The sequence below is a fragment of the Mauremys mutica genome, chromosome 2 (assembly GCF_020497125.1).
Source record: "Mauremys mutica isolate MM-2020 ecotype Southern chromosome 2, ASM2049712v1, whole genome shotgun sequence".
Classification (NCBI taxonomy): domain Eukaryota; kingdom Metazoa; phylum Chordata; order Testudines; family Geoemydidae; genus Mauremys; species Mauremys mutica.
The window spans coordinates 235,730,371-235,752,330 of NC_059073.1; the positions used below are offsets into that span (position 1 = coordinate 235,730,371).

The 21,960-nt window shown below is 40.3% G+C and overlaps 1 protein-coding gene across 1 annotated transcript in view; it reads right to left on the minus strand.

Moving 5' to 3' along the window:
• Positions 1-10,669: 10,669 nt before the first annotated feature.
• Positions 10,670-21,960, minus strand: part of LOC123363810 (ATP-binding cassette sub-family B member 5-like) — a 67,473-nt gene continuing 56,182 nt past the window's right edge. Inside the window, exons 25-29 of the mRNA XM_045005226.1 lie at positions 18,749-18,905; positions 17,211-17,408; positions 15,495-15,701; positions 14,886-15,032; positions 10,670-11,192 (exon numbers count right to left, since the gene is read on the minus strand). Coding sequence (XP_044861161.1) covers positions 10,995-11,192; positions 14,886-15,032; positions 15,495-15,701; positions 17,211-17,408; positions 18,749-18,905 — 907 coding nt within the window. The 3' untranslated portion in view covers positions 10,670-10,994. The remainder of the gene's footprint in view (positions 11,193-14,885; positions 15,033-15,494; positions 15,702-17,210; positions 17,409-18,748; positions 18,906-21,960) is intronic.

The window sequence follows — 21,960 nt, forward strand, 5'->3', positions numbered from 1 at the left end:
TAATTGTTTGCTAGATATGCTTGCTTTGTTTTAATAAAGATTAATTTTTTCCCATCACTTGGAGTCTGGTCTTGCACCTCTTCAAGTGTTTACATATATTGACAGGGTCTGAGTTTTTGTGGCTAACTCTCTTCCATTGAGAGGAAGGAAGCTTAATAATGAAAACACTTTCCAAATATATTTTAAAAAATTAATTAGACTTCTATAATGTTGAAGGCAATTGACTGTACAACTGTCTTCTACGCTCTGTGCAAACACAGATTTTTTTTCTTTAGGATTCCAGAGCAATGCATGGCTGGGGGGGGGGGGTCATTATCACCCACACTTTTCCCTGCTTGCTCTGCACCAGTGGTTCTCAATCTTTCCAGACTACTGCACCCCTTTCAGGAGTCTGAGTCATCTTGTGTATCCCCAGTTACACCTCTCAAAAACTACTTGCTTACAAAATCAGACATAAAAAATACAGAAGTGTCACAGCACACTATTCCTGAAAAATTGCTGACTTTCTCATTTTTACCATATAATTATAAAATAAATGGACTGGAATATAAATATTGTACTTACATTTCACTGTATAGTATATAGAGCAGTATAAACAAGTCTTTGTATGAAATTTTAGTTTGCACTTACTTCGCTAGTGCTTTTTATGTAGCCTGTTGTAAAATCAGGCAAATATATAGAGGAATTGATGTACCCCCTGGAAGACCTCTGTGTAGCCCCTGGGATACATGTACCCCTGGTTGAGAACCACTGCTCTACACATCTGCAAGTGCCTTTGGAACTGCATTCTTTGGAAAGCAGCCAATATGACCTTTGGCCACCAATCGGAGCCGCTCAGTGATATGATAGGTCCAGTGAACCATGTACAGGATTAAGAGCAAGGAACGCCTATATTCTAATCCCAACCTCTGACATAGTGTCTCTAATACACTACCTGTTAAAATGAACAACCTCTCAGCCTCAGTTTTTCCGTCTGCAAAATTAGGTTAATATTTAGCTACCAACTTCAGTTACATAGAAGTGATTAGTTAGTGTTTGCAAAGTGCTCTCTAATAACATTCAAGAATCTGCCAGAATGTGCAGTAGACCTTTGCCAAAAAGAAGTACAAAAGCCCTGAGAGTATTTCTAAAAATGGACCTTGCAAAACATCTGTCAGATGTGGCAGCTATAAATGGATCCCAACACAAGCAGCCTGCCCACTCTCACCCACACAGTATTACCCCAGTATCCTCATGCTAACCTAAACTCAATCCATAGGGAAAACAGTCAGTTATGAAATGTTGTCTGGGATAACTTGGAGAGTCTATATTATCTGTTAGGCATAACACCCGGCGAAAAAGGCAAACAGTAAATGTACAGATTTTTCTACTGCCTCTTTCAATGAGATTTTAATAAAAGTTGAAAGCAAAAGAGTAAAATGTAGGTTTATGTCAGAACTGACATCTTTCTATTTCCTAGTGGTATTTCATTTTGATTTCATTATTTGACAGGTAAAAAGACTAGTTTGTAATGTAACTGTTGGCTTTTCACCAAAATGATAATGGGAGAATTAAGAGGAGGTTTTAAAAAGGGAAATGTAGAAAATGCTGAAGTTGGCACATCACTTGGTGGACAGAGTACTACTTATGAAATAGAGTGACTTTCAGTGGTGTAACATTTGGTGACTTTCTTCTACTGCTTTTAAAGGCTTTACCTTACACTGTGTATACTTTATGCAGTGTAGTTTCTGCAGAGAAAATTGTGTGTGTGAAAGAATACCCATACCAAAAGCAATATTACAAATACCTTCTCATTAGTTTATCATGTTTGTACATGTACAGGAAGGACCTGAGAGTAATATTGGTAACTAACAGGTAATTTTCAGCACAAAGATTTAGCCATATGTTGATAGGACTCATGATGTGGGTAAATCCCTGTTCTGATATCTTGCCCTTAAAGACTCATGTTAGTTATAACTAACTATATAGGGAGGTTCTAACTTCCGCATAATACAACTCTAATAATTTAAATGACAAAACTGGTTTTTGCCCTTTTATAGGCCAAGTTTTAGGGTCCTTATACAGGTAAATTCTCTGAGTTCACTGGGAATTTGCCTGAGAAAGACCAGGTTGAAAACTGGTACAACCAGGGCCGGCTCCAGGCACCAGCCGAGCAAGCTTGTGCTTGGGGCGGCACATTCTAAGGGGTGGCATTCCGTCCAATCCTAGGGTGGCACGGACGCCTTTTTTTTTTTTTGTTCGCCACTCCGGACACCCTGCACCCTGGTGTTCTTTTTCTTTTTTTTTTCCTTTTGTTTTGCCGACAACTTTCAGTCGTAGGGGGCGGTGGCGCAGAGGAGGGGAGCGCCCTGCTGGGAGTGGGCTGCGCGCTCCGTCTGCCCCAGCCGGTGCCACGTCTGCAACAAGCCTGGCAGCCTGCATCCTTTCCTCCCTGCCGACCAATAACTTTCAATTCACCTGCAGGCAGGAGCGGTGCGGAGCCCTCCCAGCAGGCAGTGCGGCGGGAGGGGCCAAGTGGCGAGCGCCCCGGCTGAAGGAAGCCCTGGCCGCCCCTCTTCTCTCTCTCCGTCCCGCTCCCTTCCCCACTCTAGCTGGGGTGTGCAGTCCACTGCCCGGGGTATGTCTGCAGCGCAGGGAGTCTCGCTAGTCAGAGTGCAGCCACCGCCCGCCCAGAGGCCGCCAGCGCAGCTCGGGGAGGCAGCTGCGAGCCGCCAAGTAAGTGGCACCGAACGTTTGCAGCCTGTTTTTTTTTTTTTTGGTTTGCCGCTCCGACCTCCCTGCACCCTGGTTGTTTTTTATTTTGTTTTGTTTTGTTTTTGTTTTGCTTGGGGTGACAAAAAAGCCAGAGCCGGCCCTCGGTACAACCTCATGATTTGTCTAAGTCCTGCAGATCACAATAAGAGATACAAGCTGCCAAAATGAACAAAATGCTTGTCTCCTTCCTTTAAAAGAAACAATCAGTTTGGAAAGTGTATGATAAATCTAGCACTGCTAATGAAAGTTATGCTCTTGAACCATGGTATTCAAAAACCAAAGCAACATCCCCTGGAGAGCTTTTGTCTAGACATATGTAAGGTTATGGTCTGAACTAGGCATACAGGCCAAGATTTTTTTTTAAATGAATATTTTTGGGTACTCAACTTGAGATAGCTGAATAGACGCTGACTTTCAGAAAATGCTGAGCACCCACTAGATGAAAAATAAGGCCTTTAAAATGTGTCGCAAGTCAAGTATGCAAACATTGAGGCAAATAAAATCATCAGTCTCTTCTGAAAACCTGGGCCACAGAGCTATAGCCATGCAACCAAAACTAAATGTGATAAGTGGTTAAGGCACTGCTTATTGGTTTGAAAATACTGTGCTAACTCAAAATGCATTAAGGTAAATTTACTTTTTCAGTTGCATATTTATGGTTAAAACAAAATAGCTACCAAATGTTAACATTTGCATGTATAAAATTCAAAAAAGTTAATGATATTTGGAACCGAAAAAGTTGCCAGATAATCAATTAACTACTTAAAAAAATACATGTATAACAAACATTTTATTGTCTTATTTTAAGTACAGAAATCAGAGAAAAACATGCTTCTAAAAATAAAGACATCAATTTGATTCCACACATGACTCTCACCAGTTGTCAGAATCTAATTAATTCAATCTCTAGGGATCTTTAAGTTTTATGAACGTTTTGAGAATACTTCACTTGGCTGTCACTTTCCCACTGTTTGTAGATTATATGTATAATTAAATTTGTAACTAGAAGCTGCCCATATAAAAGTAACCAGGTGTTTCTTGTGATCATATCTGGATTCTGAAGATATCTGGAACTACAAACAAACAAACAATCAAACCACTTTCTGTCTTGCCAAGTTAGAGCTGGTATGGATAACTGAACATGTCCTGCCATGACTCTTTTTGGATCCCTTAGTCTTCCATCATTTCAATTCATTTAAGTTTAAACATTTTACTTACAAAACAGAAAAGGAGTAATAAATATATGGCAACAGCATATACTTTCATAGTGTCTTTTAGTGCTTTGATCTGATGCATGGAAAACTACATTTTTCATTCATGTTTAGTCCTATGTACAGACTGCTCGTAGGACACTTGTTTTTACACAGATCCTGTTTGTACACACTTTAGAATTCTATTTCTTGTAAAAGTAGAACTATTTCTCTATTGTAAGTAATATCTTGGAGTAAAATGCCATGGATGTCAGAGAAGCCAAATACAAAGATCAATGGAGGCTATATACCCCATCTTTATTGCTCTGTTAAATGCTCTGCAGCTAATCTAACTCTACAATTAGAGGATTTGTACACAAGTTCCTTAAACTGTTTAAAGTCAGACAGTTGTCAGTTTACTGTACTTTAAGCTTTCAAAGACTTATGATGGTACAAACTTACTTTAATATAAATATATCATACATATTTTTTAAGGTGCAAGAATTAAAACAAATTACACAATGGGATAAAATATTGTTAGGCCCCATTCTCTAAAATGGGCATAAATAGTGCTAGGACTACCCTCCTTCCTGGTTTAGTAAGTGAGGTGTGAAAGGTCATTGTAGCAATAATCCATAAAGGAAAGAAATACAACCCTAGTACTACCAATCTGAGTAGAGATATTGTACAAGAAACCTGTATTCTGGAATAACTCCCCATGCTGCAATAAATATGCTGGTCAATTTCCCTGTGTAGCCAAGGCCTTACACACTTTAAAATATTTTATCCTGTTCTGGGGAATTCTCTAGCACAGTGCAGGTGCCACTGCAAACTAATCTAGTGTTGGCACTTGTCCATGCAGGAAACCAAGATATTAAACTGGACTAGCGGTGATGCTCTGCACTGGAGACCCTGGGAAAACTGCAAAGACAGAATGCTCAGTTACTGAGAAGGAGACTTCGGTCTCCTTCGGGCTGAATAAAGAGCAGGGCTGACTCTTCAAGAGTCATAGCTTTGCAATCATTACTTGTAAAGATCAGTGTTAAGATGCAGCATCTTTTGAGTGTCAAGTTTATAAAAAAAATTTCTCCTAAAAAAAAGAGGAAGGATTGTGGAAATCTACAGGGTTCTGATAGAAATTTAAGTTGTCCAGGAAGAACTAAGTTAGGAAAGCAACAATGAAACTAAATAGATGCTTAAAGGAAAGTGACATATTTGGCTGTGTTGCAAGGTCCAGCTATTGAAGACTGTTACAAAGACATTTAGTCAATTATGGTAATAATGCCTGAATTTATTAGATAAAACAGGGTATTTTATGACAATGCAGATCTTAAAATTTTGCTATATTTCTGAAATTAATCTGCAAATGCTTTGCACTTCTACAGTATCTTCCTGACAAGATTCTCAAAGCTCACTGAGTCCTATTTTCCAACTGGGGAAACTAAGGTCAAGTCTACACTAAAAAGGCTTTGCTGATACAGCTCCACCTGGACAATGTAATACGTGTTTATAGATTCATGGAGCTTTATTAGGACACTGCCAGTGTTCGGTGACCAGATAGTGAGTATGAAAAATTGGGACACTTTTGTGGGGGAAGGGGGAAGGGAGAGAGGAGATAGTTGCATATAAGAGGACTTGTTTACATTATCGCTTAAGTCTATGTAACATGTTGCTCAGGGGTATGAAAAAAACCACCCTTCTGAGCAACGTAAGTTACATCAACTTAAAGTGCTGTCTACATCACACAATGTCGGCGGGAGACGCTCTCCTGTAAACTTAGCGTGTCTTCACCAGCTGTACTGCGGTAGTGAACACAAGCCCTAAAGACAAAGCCCCTAATATTGTGACATCTGGTCACCCTATGCGAGTAACAACTCCAGCACACACAGGCAGCACTGAACAGCCTGCTACACCCCAGGTTTTATCAACAATATAACATACAAGACAACAACTTAACACTAAGATAAAGATATAGCCCCATCTCCTAGCGGAGGTGCTGTCTACTACACTAATCTTTACAACAGCCAAGCCCACTAGAGGGGCAGCTTATACAGGCATAAGGAGATCTTTCGTTGGAATAGGTAAACTGTCCCCTTGAATGACATAAGCTATATCATCAAAAGGACTCTTTTGCCATCACAGCTGTGTCTACATGGGTGTGTGTTTGCTGGCATAGTTATGTTGGTCTGGGTTGTGGATTTTTTCCTGACTGACACAGCTATGCCAACAACTTTGCAATGTAGATCTGGCCTAAGGCAAAGAGGCAGGGTAACCTGCCCTAAGTCACACAGGATGTTTGTGGTAGGGTTGGACTATTGATATTCTGACTCCTTCCTGTGCTCTGACCAAAGGAGCATCTTATCTCCTCCTCAATACACAACTATTTTTTGCCTGTTAACACCACAGTAGTGCTCAAAGCCCCCAATCAGCATTGAGCTTTCCTTGTGGTAGGTACTCAGGGAGACACAGGCCATGTATACATTAGGAAAAAAAGGTGCATTTTTACAACATGATAGCAAACATGTTGTAAAACTCTGGTGTAGACAGGGCAAGTTATAATTTTTCCTAATTTATCTGGTTGAGAGGAACCCTAGATTAATCTTGGCTAGCTAAATCAAGGTAAAATACACCTTTCCCTGTTCACACTACAATTTTGTAATACCTTAGATATCTCATTGTACAGCCCTCCCCCCCAAAAAACCCCCAAAAGCCCACAAACACACTTTTCTACATACTTACAGCCCTCATCCTGAAAAGAGTGAAATGAGACAAAATAAGGGATATGACAAGACAGAGAAGGGTTAGAGGTAATGAAAATATAATCCCATGTAGGTTAGCTATTGCACAATTTAAGGCTTCAAAATCGCTGAAAGTATGTGTGTGTGTTGGGATTTTAAAAATAAATAAAATCAGGTATTTCCAACTACTGACCCACTCATCCTTTACTCATTGGCTGATTTATTGTGGGTGTCACAGTAGGAGTGGATCTGTCTGAGGAGAAGATAACAGCTTTATGGCTTAATTCAGAGAATGCTCCATGCATGTGAAGCAATGTGGAAAGAACTATGACAACGTTTGTGGCAGAAGCAGAAAAATGGGCATTTAATGGTGAAATAACTGGCTGGTGAGGAAGGGAGGGGGGTCATAACATAAGGTAAGCACTTGAAACTGATGCAGAATATTATTAATGAGTTTCCATAGTTCAGAGCTACTGTACAAATAAATAAAAAGCTGTGTGTGTCCCTCTCATTACAATTCTAACAACGTTTTAATTTGTCTTGCAGAGTCTCTTTGAAAATTTGCATACTGCAATATTTTTAAACCAATTAGTAAATGTATAATTTTAAACTGGACAAGGATTTATCCATGAAGCATTAATTTAAGAAATTGTTTTTATGGGAACAAAAAGGGTGGAATGATGCACCAGTGTGAGGGCTGTTACTGGGTTATGATTAAAGCTGATGAAAATAAAGGGAACAGTGATGATTCATCAACGAAGCTTTCTCCAGCCAGTTTGTAAAGATCTAGGATTAGAGGCCACTCAAGACAAACTGCTGCACTAAGTAAAACTTCATTGAGTCACCTCCGTCCTCATAGACTTAGGGCTTGTCTATACTTCTGGCTTAATTGGCACTGCTATGATTGATGCAGCAACGTTGATTTAATGGGTCTGGTGAAGACAAGCTAAGTCGATGGCAGAGCACTCTCCCATTGACATTTGTACTTCAGCTCCCTGAGAAGTGGAAGGTAAACTGGCGGGAGAGCATCTCCCATCAACATAGCGCGGTGTAGACACCGCTGTAAGTCGACCTAAATTACATCAACTTCAGTTACATAATTTACATAAGTAAAGCAGCGTAATTTAGGTCAATTTATAGCTTTAGTGTAGACCAGCCCTAGGATGGCAGATTTGGCACTGCCACTCTTCTGTCATGATGGAGGGGCATCTGGGCTAAATTTCAATGAATAGTGTTGTGAACCAGCACACTGGGACAATTTACCAAGGGTTATGCTGAATTATTGTGAGGAAAATTAAAAAAAAAAATCAAGATTGATTTTTGTCTAGAAGACATGCTCTAGTTCAAACAGAAATTAAGTCCTATGGCCTGTGTTAAGTAGGAGTTCAGATTAGATTATCATAATGGCCCATTCTGGTTTTACAACCTGTGAAGATAAACCATGGTAATTAAGAGTAACTGAATGACAAGAGTAGCATTATAAAATGATTTGTTAATCTGAATGAAAGAGGCTGAACTTCTAATGTACTACTCCAGGTAAACTGATGGGTTGGAACATACTTGGTCTTGTTCTGGATGGAAGATCCGAAAATCAGAGCTGGTTGGGAAATTACTCCCCCCTCCCCAAATATTTTTGATGAAAATGAAATTTGTTTAATTTTAATCCAAATATTTAGACTCTTTTTGTTTTTGATGAAAACCTGAAAAATGTTGAAAACTGGTTTTTGTGTGTACATTTTGTTTGGCTGAAAAGACTTTTTTAGTCAAATATCATAAGATAAGATAGTCTATTTCTGTTTCTCAAAATATCCAATGTCTAAGGCTATGTCTTTGTGCTATAGTGTGGACTATGGGGGTGTGAATTGCAGAGTGCACCTCTTTCAAACAGGACTCCATTACCATGAATTAGGTACCTTTTAGTTTGCACCAGCAGCCACCGCATGGGGGCAGTTAGAGCGCAATTCTTTGGTGTGCTGTGCAATACACCCCTCCATAGTCCACCCTGCAGGCCGGTGTGGAGAAGCTGTGTCTTACTATCATATTTCATGCTGTGAACACTTATATAATGTTTCCCTGTATGCAGGATGAAATATATGTGAGTAGGATTTGATGCTTCATAAACTGCCTGAATATTTGTGGATTTATGGAATGGAGTCTTCCAGGAAGTGTCCTTAATCCAGATTGTTTTCAATTGTTAATATTTGCATTTTATATATCTTACATATGTGAATATCTGCACTGTTCTGTGTTCTGCAATGTTCTGGATTAAGGACACTTCATTATATTAAGTGATATAACAGGGTATTCTGTTTATCTGTCCATATCTGAGGAAGATGTAGCTGCTGCTTTAGTCACTTCACCTAGAGGTAGAAATAAACCTTTCAGTGGGATTGGCCTGATTTATGCTAGGCTCTGCATAGCAGAATCCGAATTAGTTATGCTTTGGGCTAAGACCTTTGGGAGATAAATTTACCCTAAACTTGGAACACACTTAGCACACACAGTTTGGAAGGATCCCAGATATCATAACCTGTATATTGCAGCCAAGATTACACTACATTTAAGTGGCTTCTCTGAAAAAAGATGCACAGATAATGTGAGGATTTAGCCTTTAGCATTTGAAAGAAAAAAAACTTGTAACCCTTTGACAGCTTTCAAGTTAGTTTATAATTGCCTAACCCCCTTAAAAATCATAAGAACCTGACTAAATATAAAATGTCTCTTGGAAATTGAGCCACTCTTAAAAGTGACTTCTAAAGAGAAAAGGCCTTGTTTTTAAAGGAGAATTATAACACTTGATTTTTTCATATTGCTGAAGAATTCCTTTTGGGGAATGGAGAACTAGTAGGATTATGACATTACAAGAGATGGAAACTTGAGGAAACTGAGAGGGACAGGGTTTTTGTTCACACTCATTTAACTCAAATTCTTGAGAAACACTTGGGAGAAAAGCTTTGGGAAGATTCAGTACCCTTCCACCGTCAGTTGTAAGATGAGAACATTCCTAAGCCAGTTCTCTAGTCCTTAAGGCAGGGGTCCCCAACACGGTGCCTGCGGGTGCCATGGTCCCTGCCAGGGTGTCTAAGTGTGCCCGTGTACTGTCTGGCAGACGAGCATCTGCCGAAATGCTGCCAACAAGCAGCGTCATCCAGAGGCGTCGCTGCCAAAATGCCGCCAATTTTTGGCAGCGATGCCTCTGGATGACGTTACTTGTCGGCGGTATTTCGGCGGCGACGCCTATTGACGTTGCTGCTTGTCAGCGGCATTTCGGAGGATGCTCATCCGCTGCCACGGTCCTCCGTGGCTCATCGTCTGGCGCCTGCAAGATGAAAAAGGTTGGGGACCACTGTCTTAAGAACTCCACAAAAACAGTGAAATTAAGATATTGTCTCATTGTTTCCTTGTCTTTTTATACCCATTTGTTGTCTCTTGTCTTATATATACACACTTATATTGTAAGCTCTTGCGGGCAGATATGGCTTTTTTGTTCTGTGTACGTACAGCACCTAGCACAGTGGGGTCCTGATCCATGATTATAGCTCCCAAGTGCTATGGCAATAAAAATAATAATACAATACAATATTTCTAATGCATAAAAGAAGCAGAAGGAAAACTTAAATACCCATAAACTCAATGGCAGATCTGGAAATAATACAGCCTATTAAAATCCCTAGCAGGGATTCTGTAACAGTTTAAATTGGGATTTATGGGTTAGTGGATTAGTAACTAATTTAAACTCAAGATGCGCTACGTAATGAAGCCTGAATATGGATCCAAACTTTTAACAAATGTTTGGTCAGGACCATCGCTAGTTTCAACAGTAGCAAACATGTAATGATTTAAACCAACTTTTATAAAAAAAACAAGAACTCTAACATTGATTTCAAATGATATATAATTAAGATTTTTATATCTACATCTCTAAATATCTGCTAAAGCAAAGAGTTCCTGTCCAGTTGCATATTGCAGGAGCAGGTAGAGGGAATAGAGTAACCCCACCTGAGGGAAATACTGAAACATGCTCTGCAGATAACATGAGAAAGAGAGGTTTTCCCATGATTCCACTGACTCAGTATTAAACCCCAGTCTACGGTTTAAACCTCTCCAACATGGATTTCCCAAAAAGAGCATCTTTCTACTCCAAAGGCAAGAATGCTGAGCAAGTTAAACTACTCCAGGTCCTGCGGAGCATCTGTGTGTCCAAAGAAGAGTTGCTGGTAAGCCCATAAGGTCAGATCACATTCTCTGGATGCTAACTACTCCTTTTCCTGACAGCTAATTTCTAAAGAAGGCCTCAGGGGCTATCCTTGTTTTAGAGCTGTGTTTGTGCATTTACTAAATTAAAATAGGCTTCACGCTTTGCCATTAGTTGCTGATGAGTTCCTTGTTCTATTATTTTTCCATTGTTAATAACAACAATGACATCTGCATTCTGTACTGTGGACAGCCTGTGAGCAATCACAATACAGGTCCTTCCTTTCCGTGCCTGGTCAAGGGCCTGTTGCACCACCTAGGGAAAAATACAGAAGACATTACGGACTTGGTTTTAACACCTTCTCAGAACTGTTGCCCCTACACTGGCAAAATTTGGATCTGTAATTGACCAACAGCACCCTCCCAGCAGTAGGTCACAGGCATTTAAAATCAATTTTAGCCAAGTCTGATCTGAATAGGATGAAAGAGTGGTAAGAAGGCTGCAGTGTCTCTGTGTTACACTTCAACAATTACGGCCACAGTAGGGAATTCCAGCTTTGAATTTGCCTACTATGCCCACAGCCCTAAAGGCTGGTCTACATGAGGAAAGACAAGCCTGGACATTTCAGTAAGTTAAAATAAATATTTCTCTTGGGAAGAGGTTAAGTATATACACAGTCTTCCACCCGTGGCACAAAAGTTTAGGCCATACTTGCACATACAAAGCCTTGTTTAAAACAAAGACTTGGTGTAAAACCTATATCAGCATAGCTATGTCATTAAGGGTGTGAAAAAACCCACCTGCTACAGCCATAGCTCTGCTGACAAAACTTCAAGTGTAGACACAGCTAGGCAGACAGAAGAGGGCTTCTGTCAGCATAGCTAACTTGGGGAGGGGGTATTCCTACACGAGCAGAAAAACTCCTTCTGTCAGTGTACACTGTGCCTAGATGAGGGCGCTATGCTGGCAGAGACTTTATAGTGTGGATATAGTCATACTTGTCAAGCAGTTTTGTAGTGCAACTGGAATACAATGTATTTTTGTCTTGCTTTTGAGGGCAGAAAAAAACAAAACATATTAGGGACCATACTTTAACCTTGTTAAATGCGCAGGATAAAACATATCTCCCTAACGTAAGAATACATATATTTCTCCTCCGCCCTGCCACCATCCAGACAAGTAAGCACAGATTCTCAATGGTGTTCCAACATGGTTAAATCTGTGGTATAGACAGGGCCTTGGCAAAACACACGTGGAGCCTGCTCCAAAATCAGCATAGGGAGAGTGGTGTCTGTCCAAAATTGGAAGAAGATTTTAACAATTTTCTTTCCTATTTGTCCATTAAGGCACTTAGGGCCATACACTGTCACCACTTATTTCAATGAGTCTACTTGTGGAGTAAGGTGCTACTCAGTGAGAGTCAGGTTACGAACATCTGGCCTTTTCGTAGTGACCTGCTGTGGCTGTGCCAAGGTCTAGGGAAAATCCATGAAATCCCATGCTGTTCTGGAGGATCTCACAGGATTCTGTTGGATTTCCAATGTTTTTATCTCACACCACTGTAATCATAGAATCATAGAATATTAGGGTTGGAAGAGACCTCAGGAGGTCATCTAGTCCAATCCCCTGCTCAAAGCAGGACCATCCCCAACTAAATCATCCCAGCCAGGGTTTTGTCAAGCTGGGCCTTAAAAACCTCTACAGATGGAGATTCTACCACCTCCCTAGGTAACCCATTCCAGTGCTTCTCTACCCTCCTAGTGAAATAGTGTTTCCTAATATCCAACCTAGACCTCCCCAACTGCAACTTGAGACCATTGCTTCTTGTTCTGTTATCTGCCACCACTGAAAACAGCCGAGCTCCATCCTCTTTGGAACCCTCCCTTCAGGTAGTTGAAGGCTGCTATCAAATCCTCCCTCATTCTTCTCTTCTCCAGACTAAATAATCCCAGTTCCCTCAGCATCTCCTCATAAGTCATGTGCCCCAGCCCCCTAATAATTTTCGCTACCCTTTGCTGGACTCTCTCCAAGTTGACCACATCCCTTCTGTAGTAGGGGGTCCAAAACTGCACACAATACTACAGGTGTGGCCTCACCAGTGCCAAATAGAGGGGAATAATCACTTCCCTCGATCTGCTGGCAATGCTCCTACTAATACAGCCCAATATGCTGTTGGCCTTCTCGGCAATGAGGGCACACTGCTAACTCATATCCGGCTTATCGTCCACTATAACCCCCAGGTCCTTTTCTGCAGAACTTTTGTTTAGCCAGTAGGTCCTCAGCCTGTCACGATGCATGGGATTCTTCCTTCCTAAGTGCAGGACTCTGTACTTGTCCTTGTTGAACCGCAACAGATTTCTTTTGGCCCAATCTTCCAATTTGTCTAGGACACTGTGGACCCTATCCCTACCCTCTAGCGTATTTACCTCTCCCACCATCTTAGTGTAATCTGTGAACTTGCTGAGGGTGCAATTAATCCCATCATCCAGATCATTAAGAAAGATGTTGAACAAAAGCGGCCCCACAACTGACCCTTGGGGCACTCCACTTGATACCGGCTGCCAACTAGACATCGAGCCGTTGATCACTACCCATTGAGCCCAACAATTTAGCCAGCTTTCTATCCATCTTATAGTCCAGGGGTCGGCAACCTTTCAGAAGTGGAGTGCCGAGTCTTCATTTAGTCACTCTAATTTAAGGTCTCGCGTGCCAGTAATACATTTTAACATTTTTTGAAGGTCTCTTTCTATAAGTCTATAATATATAACTAAACTATTGTTGTATGTAAAGTAAATAAGGATTTTAAAATGTTTAAGAAGCTTCATTTAAAATTAAATTAAAATGCAGGGCCTTCCAGACCGGTGGCCAGGACCTGGGCAGTGTGAGTGCCACTGAAAATCAGCTCATGTGCCGCCTTCGGCACCCATGCCATAGGTTGCCTACCCCTGTTCTAGTCCATTCATCGAATCCATACTTTTTTAACTTGCTGGCAAGAATACTGTGGGAGACCGTATCAAAAGCTTTGCTAATGTCAAGATATATCACATCCACCACTTTCCCCATATCCACAGAGCCAGTCATCTCATCAATCACTACTTTTAAGTTCATTTAGAGAACTACTGTACCCATCTCAGTTCAAATAAGCGAAATAATGCAAGTTCAACTGGTTACTGATTCAGAATGTACAGTCTTATTTGTACAGTTATTCTGCTATAACACTTATTCGAATATATGTGATATCAGCAGGCAGCAGGTATGTCCAGCTAAATTACGGAAAAGCATGACGTGACCTTAAGCAGTGAAATGTTGTATTAAGTGGTAGTGAGCAGGTTTTGGCGAGGTCTACAGTAGTCTTAAAACATTCCTGAGCAAGTAATCTCATTAGTTCATAAAATAATCTTGCACTGCCTGTACAAACACAGCTGCAATTCTCTTCCTTCAAGGAAGATACTAGAGTGTGGGGGTGGGGGTGAAAGAGTGGAGACGAATGTGAAATGATCTGAATTAGCAAGCTGGAGAGCACTGCATGACTGCAGCAGCCAGGTTAGAAGTTAGCCAAAGGTGGGAGCACAAAATAGCAATAAAACAGAGTCTGATAGTGGGGAAAAAAATGTAGCGTAGCTAAACTCAGGTGTTCAAAAACCAGAAGACAAATGACCCCCCCGCCACGAGGAGATTATTTCCAAAATAAAACACACACAGAACTTGCTTCTAGTGCTTGCACCCTTTCATGTGCAGTTCAGCACCACAGCAACTAACACTTTTATGAAAAGAAAAGGAAAATACCCCAGAGGGGATGATGGATGCTGTGATCCCTATTTAGCCATCAGAAAGCTGGTCAAGTCTGATACTGCATGACCCACCCCACTCCAAGCTTCAAACTAAACGCTACATGAAAATAAATGGGATGTTTGTCCTTTCCTTAGTACTATTGTTGGTTTCCATATGACTCCCTCCAGTCCATCGATACACATTCTTGTACATTATTATTAAATATAGGCAAGTTACCTTTTCACTCTCATTATCAAGAGCAGAAGTGGCCTCATCTAACAACAAAATTTTTGGTTGCCGGAGAAGAGCCCTTGCAATAGCTATTCGTTGTTTCTGGCCACCCGAGAGCTGTGTTCCTTTATCTCCAACTCGGGTGTTGTATTTCTGTTATAAAAATAATACAGTTGATGAAGGAAAAGGTTCATTGTTTACATTACATCACAACCGTAGGTAGAATTAAAAATTAATCTACACGTTTCCTTTCACCCACTGCCCCTCCTCTAAATTTTGTGATGCAGAAGGAGTAGAAAATCTATTCTGGAGTATTAGTGGATTTCCCATTGTGGCTCAGACCATGGTGTAAGGTGGAGAGCAATGCAGAGACATAACCTCCCTTGCTACTGATCTTGTGCACTTACTGTGCCTCAGTTATTGACTTACTGGTGATGGGGACAATCCCATGGAATAGTATATCTCACTTAAAAAAAACAAAGTGGTATTTGAACATTAAGTCAAACATTCCTATTTCAATAATGTTGAAAACTACATATGGATAATAGTGCTGTAATATCAAAATCATCAGACCTTGATATTTGATATATTCTAAGACTTGAGTCACTTTATTACCTCAGGAAGTTCTTCTATAAAAGAATGAATATTTGCTGCTTTTGCTACTTCTTGTATCTCATCCAATGGTACATTCCGACTGTTATCCCCATAGGCAATATTCTCAGCTATGCTGCAGTCAAAAAGCACTGGCTCTTGGGAGACTATTCCTATTTGAGAGCGTAGCCACTGGATATTCAAATGTTTTGCATTGATGCCATCAAACAGCTGCCAACAGCAACAAATGTCAAGATTGGGTGTCTGGTATTTCAATCAGACTTTATTCACAAACATTACAATTCTGATCATTATCATAGCAAGAACTCTCAAGGAACTATCAAGAGTTAATAGCAATGAATATTGAACCCCTCTGGAAACCCCTGCAGACACAGCAATAGGGAGAAGACTTCACAGCACCAGCAAGCTCCTGATGTCAGCTGACTCGTTCAGTATCGAGCTCCTATATCTTGATTTTAATAAGTGTGTTGATTATGTCATTGGTTTTTACAGCGTTGGTTCTGATGAGAGCTGAGCAAAACCTGAAATTTCCATCTTGTGGGAAATTCCAATATTTTGTTTGTTTTCATCCCAAAATCAGAATGAAAAGTCAAAATATCATTTTTTTTCATGAAATGAAAAGCTCTGAAAAATTTTCATTTGAAAGTGTTACAATGTTTTGTTTTGACTTAGTTTGACATTAACCTGCATCGTCCTAATGTGCAGCAGTGCCTCATGGGAGTTGTAGCTTTGTGCCTCATGTCCCCTTTGGGCCAGCTCCCTGGCTATATTGTATCTCTCATGGTGCACCACGTGGCTGGGTTAGAGGGGAGACCGTGGGAGTTTGCTCAAATCCATTGGGAACAGGTTAAAGCTAAACCACAATAAGCCAATCTTAAAATGAAATAAGAGTCAATGCAGGGGGTTGCATCAGCTTAACTATATTGATTAAAAACTAGTTTATGTTAAACTGCTGCAGATTTCTGGTGTAGGCAAGTTTTAAGGATAAACATAGCACAAATTAACTGCAAAGGTTGATTACTCCAACTAAATGCAAGTGGACTGGGGTTGTGTAATGAATTTGAGAGACATGTGTTTTCCACCTGTGTATTTCCAAAAGGGTGGAGTCACAAAGTTTGGGGATCTTGCCAGTGTATCAGGCCTGGATCAGCTGATTTGTACTGCCCATCTCTTAAGTGGAGTAGCACTATAAGAAACATTTTTTTCTGATGCCGGTTCATTAGTAACTCAAAAGAGGATTCTTCTTGGTCAATAATCAATCATTCTCCATGAGATTAAATTTACAGTTTCCAAAAGTAACATTTCCTTTAGGTCGGTGATAAGATGACACAGTTTTTCCAATGACTAAAAACTGTGAGATTTTTTTTTTTAAATTTACAGTTGATGTTTGTGGTCCTAGTTCTGGAAAAGAGATGTTATGTGGGATACTGACAGTGAAAAAGCCCAGTGCAATAAACCAACATTTCTAATCTGCTTACTCACTCCAGCTATAATTGGTACAATATGGCAGAATTTGACCTAATGACCACAAAACCTGCATGACATGCTGTGCTCAGTAGTCACTGAATTAATATAAGATCAGGCATCCCGGCTGGCCTCAGTTCACTGCAGCTTGGTCACTGGGGCTTTTAAAATAGCAGTAAAGCTTAAGTAGGAACATGTGGTTAGAAAAACGACAATAAAATCACCAGTGCAGATATTATCAAAATTTAATCTTACCACTTGCCCTGTGAGAGGGTCATAGAATCTCTGTAAAAGCTGAACAGAAGTGCTTTTCCCACATCCACTGCTGCCAACAAATGCCACGGTTTGTCCTCTTTCAATCTGAAGAGACAAGCCTTGGAGGATGGGAACATCTGGGCGAGATGAATAAGTGAAAGACACTTCACGGAACTCTAAACCTCCTCTGAATGTAGCCTGTGAGAAGAGATGGGCAATGCTTTCATGTCACATGTGTTCTAAAACTTAAACAGAAGACTTCTTTAAACATTTGCCTTAAAAACACATAAGTCAAGTTAAATATTTATTACAGACATATTCCAGAAATGTCCTGGTTGTACTCAGATGCCCTGTTCTATTATTTTCACCAAAAGATTTCTAAACTGTCCTGACAATGCCAGTGTGGGTGTGATGGTGACTAACTGTTCTGAATAACACTTATTAACTGTTCTTCAAATTTTATTCTACTATAATCAATCTTTAATTTTAGGTCTTGGACTCCATGCTTACATTTCCAGGAAAAGAAGTTGCTCAGTCTTAGCGTGGAAGACAATGGTAGCAGCTGATTCTGTCTTGGTATATGGTAATGTGCTATGTTCTTTCAGGACTTAGCTGGTTTTAAATTGCTTAACACAACACAGACATATGCCCACCCCCAAAGGGTTCTGTAAGACTTGTGATTTAAAACATATGGCTCATTCACGGTCCGATTCTGTCACTGTCTGCAGAGGATGCTCCCACTGAAGTTGTACCAAAGCCTAGTGATACCCATCCATCTTCAAACACAAAAATTATTTAATCTAATGTCACCTGTTCTATGGGCACCACCAAAACAAAAGAATGAGGAAGGGGCTCAGTGTCTGATGAACAACCTACCTTGACTAGGTCATTCCTGTTCTGATTCTTGTCTTTTTAGATTGTGACCTTTGTGTGTGTCAAGGATTTCATCATTAGTATCACAGTAGCAACCAGACACCACCATTAGGATCAGGGGCCCTGTTATACTGGACATTGTACAAACGTAAGATAAAAGCCAGTCCCTGTCCCCAAAAATTTACAGCATAAGGCCCTGCTACTGCAACTTGCTTGGCACAGGATGCCAACTCCTCATTGTGGGTGGGTGCAGTGTACGGGTCTGCCTGTGTAGAACATGTTGCAGGATCAGAGCCTAAATACAGGACATGACTGGACAGGTGGGTGTAGACCACAACAGAGGATGATGAAGAAGAAAACGAGGGTGACAGTATTAGGAGCACAAGGTTTCATATATTTGCTACAGTGTACAACTTAGCTGGGATGTAATCATTCACTAACAGGTCACTTATTATTAAGTGTTAGTACATTTTGAGCACAGCTGTAATATAAACAACAATAGCATTGAGATGAATGGATAAAAGGCTTGTCACTCCACAATAGCCCAAAATACCCACCCTTCCAGCCTCTCTTTTTCTTTATTCTAAGCAGAAGTTTCAATGAGGTGAGATAATTGCTAGCAACAAGGACATGTGCAGTACATTTAGAACTGAAGTTGCACTCACTGGTTTTTCTCCTTCTTGGCTGTAGCTATCAATGGCTGGTGTTCTTTCAAACAGAGCAAACAAGTGTGCGGCCCCTGATTTGGCTTTGGCATATTCAGGTGCAAAGGTTAACGTCTCGCCAAGTGCCATAGCGCCATACGTAATTGCAGAAAAAACTCTATAGGAAGGAAAACACAGTAACTTCTGGTTAGATGCCAGCTTCATTCTGCGAGGCAAAAGCAACAGAAGCACTAGTGGCTCAAAGGTCATGACATGTAGCAGACATTTAAGTAGTAAAGGAAATCAGTGCAAGACACCTCTTTTCCCTCTAGCAACCAGCATAAGCAAACAACCACTGCAGGTTGTATTTTCAAGTACAAGGATGACATTGGGCTTTGCCTTGTGACCCAGGAGCCCACCATATCCTCCGCACCCCTGCACAGAACAGCAGCTGCAGTAGCTCTGTAGGGATTCAAGATGGACAGGGATAATCTATGAGGGTCCTAGGAATTCTTTAATTCCCCTCAGAACTCTCACTAGGGAGCAACAGTGTCAGAGGCACCACCGAGACTGAAGGCAGGAAGACCAAGAGGGAAGGACCTTGCTAGGGCTCAGGAACTCTTCACTCAGGTGCTTCTCACCCTGTTGGAGAGCAGCAGTGGCAAAACCAGAACTCTAGAGGCTTACGAGTTCTTGGATTGTCCTTTTGTCATGCATGCATGTAATGCATGACTGGAGATACTAAGACCAAGGCCTTTGAGGGAAGAGAAATTGAAATAGGAGGTTCTGTAAGCCTGGATAGCTACAGGGGATCAGGCTCTTTAGGAGCTGGGAATTCTGGTAAAAAATGGGAGTTGATAGATTCTTAATGTAATAATCAATTAATTAATAAAACCATACAGGAATGGCTGCACTTTCTTAGTTGACACTTTATCATAATTACTTAAATTTGTAAAAAAAATACAGCAAAACAAGAACACCCATTGTAAGACTAACACAGCTAGGATTTGCTCTATGAGGGAGAAGTGAGGACTGGATCCTGGAGGGTGCAGGGAAATTTATGTATAAAGGGATAGTTTGGTTAGGAATTTAGTGGAATTAAATACTAATATGTATGGGATTATAGAGCAGGATTGGGTCAATATTAAAATTTAGACTGTGTCCAATGGCTGGATGAGAATCTTTCCCCTTTTTCTCAGCTAGAGATTGGATAGAGAAATCCCCTTTAAAAATAGTGTACTTGTATGGGCCAGACCCAAGAATCTGGCCCATATTATTAAGTTATCAGCTTGTGGGCACAACTAAACTGAATTACTCCTGTGATTTTATCGTTGCAAATTTCTTGCCTGCCTTCCTTATTCCTCTGCCTCCATTGTTTACACCTCTCACTTGTGTCCTCTGATAGTTAGATTGTTAAGTTCATCAGGACAGGAATCGTGTATCGTTTATCTGTGAAGTATCTAGTGCAATTTTGGGTGCTATCAAATAAATAACTGCATAACATTTCAGAAATGCATTAACCTTTTACATTCCCTTCCAAAATAAATACACAATAAATAAAAATTAAAGCCCTGTATCAACAAAAATAATGTTTAATGTATCCACATGAACAGCACTGATGCTTAAACTGATTTTGCCACAGGCATTTGCAAGAAGACACTATAATCTGTGTACAACATATAGTAGATATGTGCTTCAAGAATTTTTGCATATATTATGTACGAGCAGGTTTAAGCACTGATTTTAAGGCCAGTTATCCATACCTCATGTTTTAAGTTATAAAGAGCAGAGGTTATAATCATTTAATAATAAATCTACTCTGAGTGAAAGACTAAAGAGACTAAAAATCATGTTTTAAGCAGATATATGAAGAGCTTGATCTTTTGATCTTGTAAATTGGGTTCTAGATCACAATCTTCATTTTATAATATTAATTATCAGCTAGAAGCTAAGTATATAAGATGAGCATATGCGTTCTGAAAGTCAGGCCCTATTAATGTATCTCATGTTGGGCACCAAAACATTTTTTAAAATGTCAGGCCTAAAGCACTCTGGAAACATAAGGCCCATTAATAGTTAGCTTCAACAACAACAAAAACGAGGCATTTTAAAACATGTGGACCATTCATCTTGTATTTCTCTTGTGTTCACTCAAACCTGAGCCATTATTTTCCACAAACAGAATCTTAATTTAATAGCAAAGATTACGTGTAATCCTAACAAGACCTTTATTGTTCCTGACCTTAATTTCAAATACCTGGTTCAGCCATCATTTCCGTGACGTGGGGCTCTGATTTTCTTATAAGTTAAAGAAGAGAACTGCACAATACATTTTATATAAAGCAGGCGAACACAGTAGTCCTTCATAAGGATTATCACACTCAGTTTAGGTCAGGTTACAGTTAGGCAAGAGGGTGTGCATATAATACAAAGAAAGACAGAGGGGAACAGGGCAATCTCCCAATACTTGCATGGTGTCTGACTAGGTACCAATACTTTATCTCTTTCAAAAGAGCTTATCTGCACAGTCTGGCTCCTGTCAGCATACATGTGCTCCACACAATCTTTCCTGTACGTGCTACTTCAAGTGTCAAATTGGTAAATAATAGTATGGAAGAGGACCTGCTGGATGAGCCATGTACAGTCCCTGAGGGACTAGCTTCTCCGGCTTACTGGATGACGACAATTCCGTTTCACAGCAACTTTTGAGGTTTCCAATTCTTTTGTTCTGCATTAGAATAAAAATAAAACCTTTTCCTGAAGGAGGGGGTATGCCACTCTATAGCTGGTGGTCTAGGTCATTGCTGTGTGAGACCCACATTTAAGTTCCTGTTCTGCCTGATTCAGAGCAGAGCTCTTCATCCCAGATCACGTCACAATCAGACAGAGTGGAGACTTGCAACTTGATCTCTCACAGCTTAGGTGAATGGCCTAAGCAACTGGTTATTCTTTCTCCACCCTTCTCTCTGAGCCCCACAAGCCTTCCAGATGAAAGTTTTGTAGCTATAAACACCTTTTGACAAAACACATATTGCAGGGAAAATATTCCACTGACTTCAAGTAGAGAGCAATGCTACAAAAAATTAATCGTCCCTGAATGTTTTGTAAAATCAAAATCAAAATCAGTGAAATAATTTTTCTATAAAAATAACAAAACTATAAGCTCCTCTTCCAGAGGAATTGCTAGATTTGCTTCATCATCAACCATCCTGTTGGAAGCTGGCAATGAATGT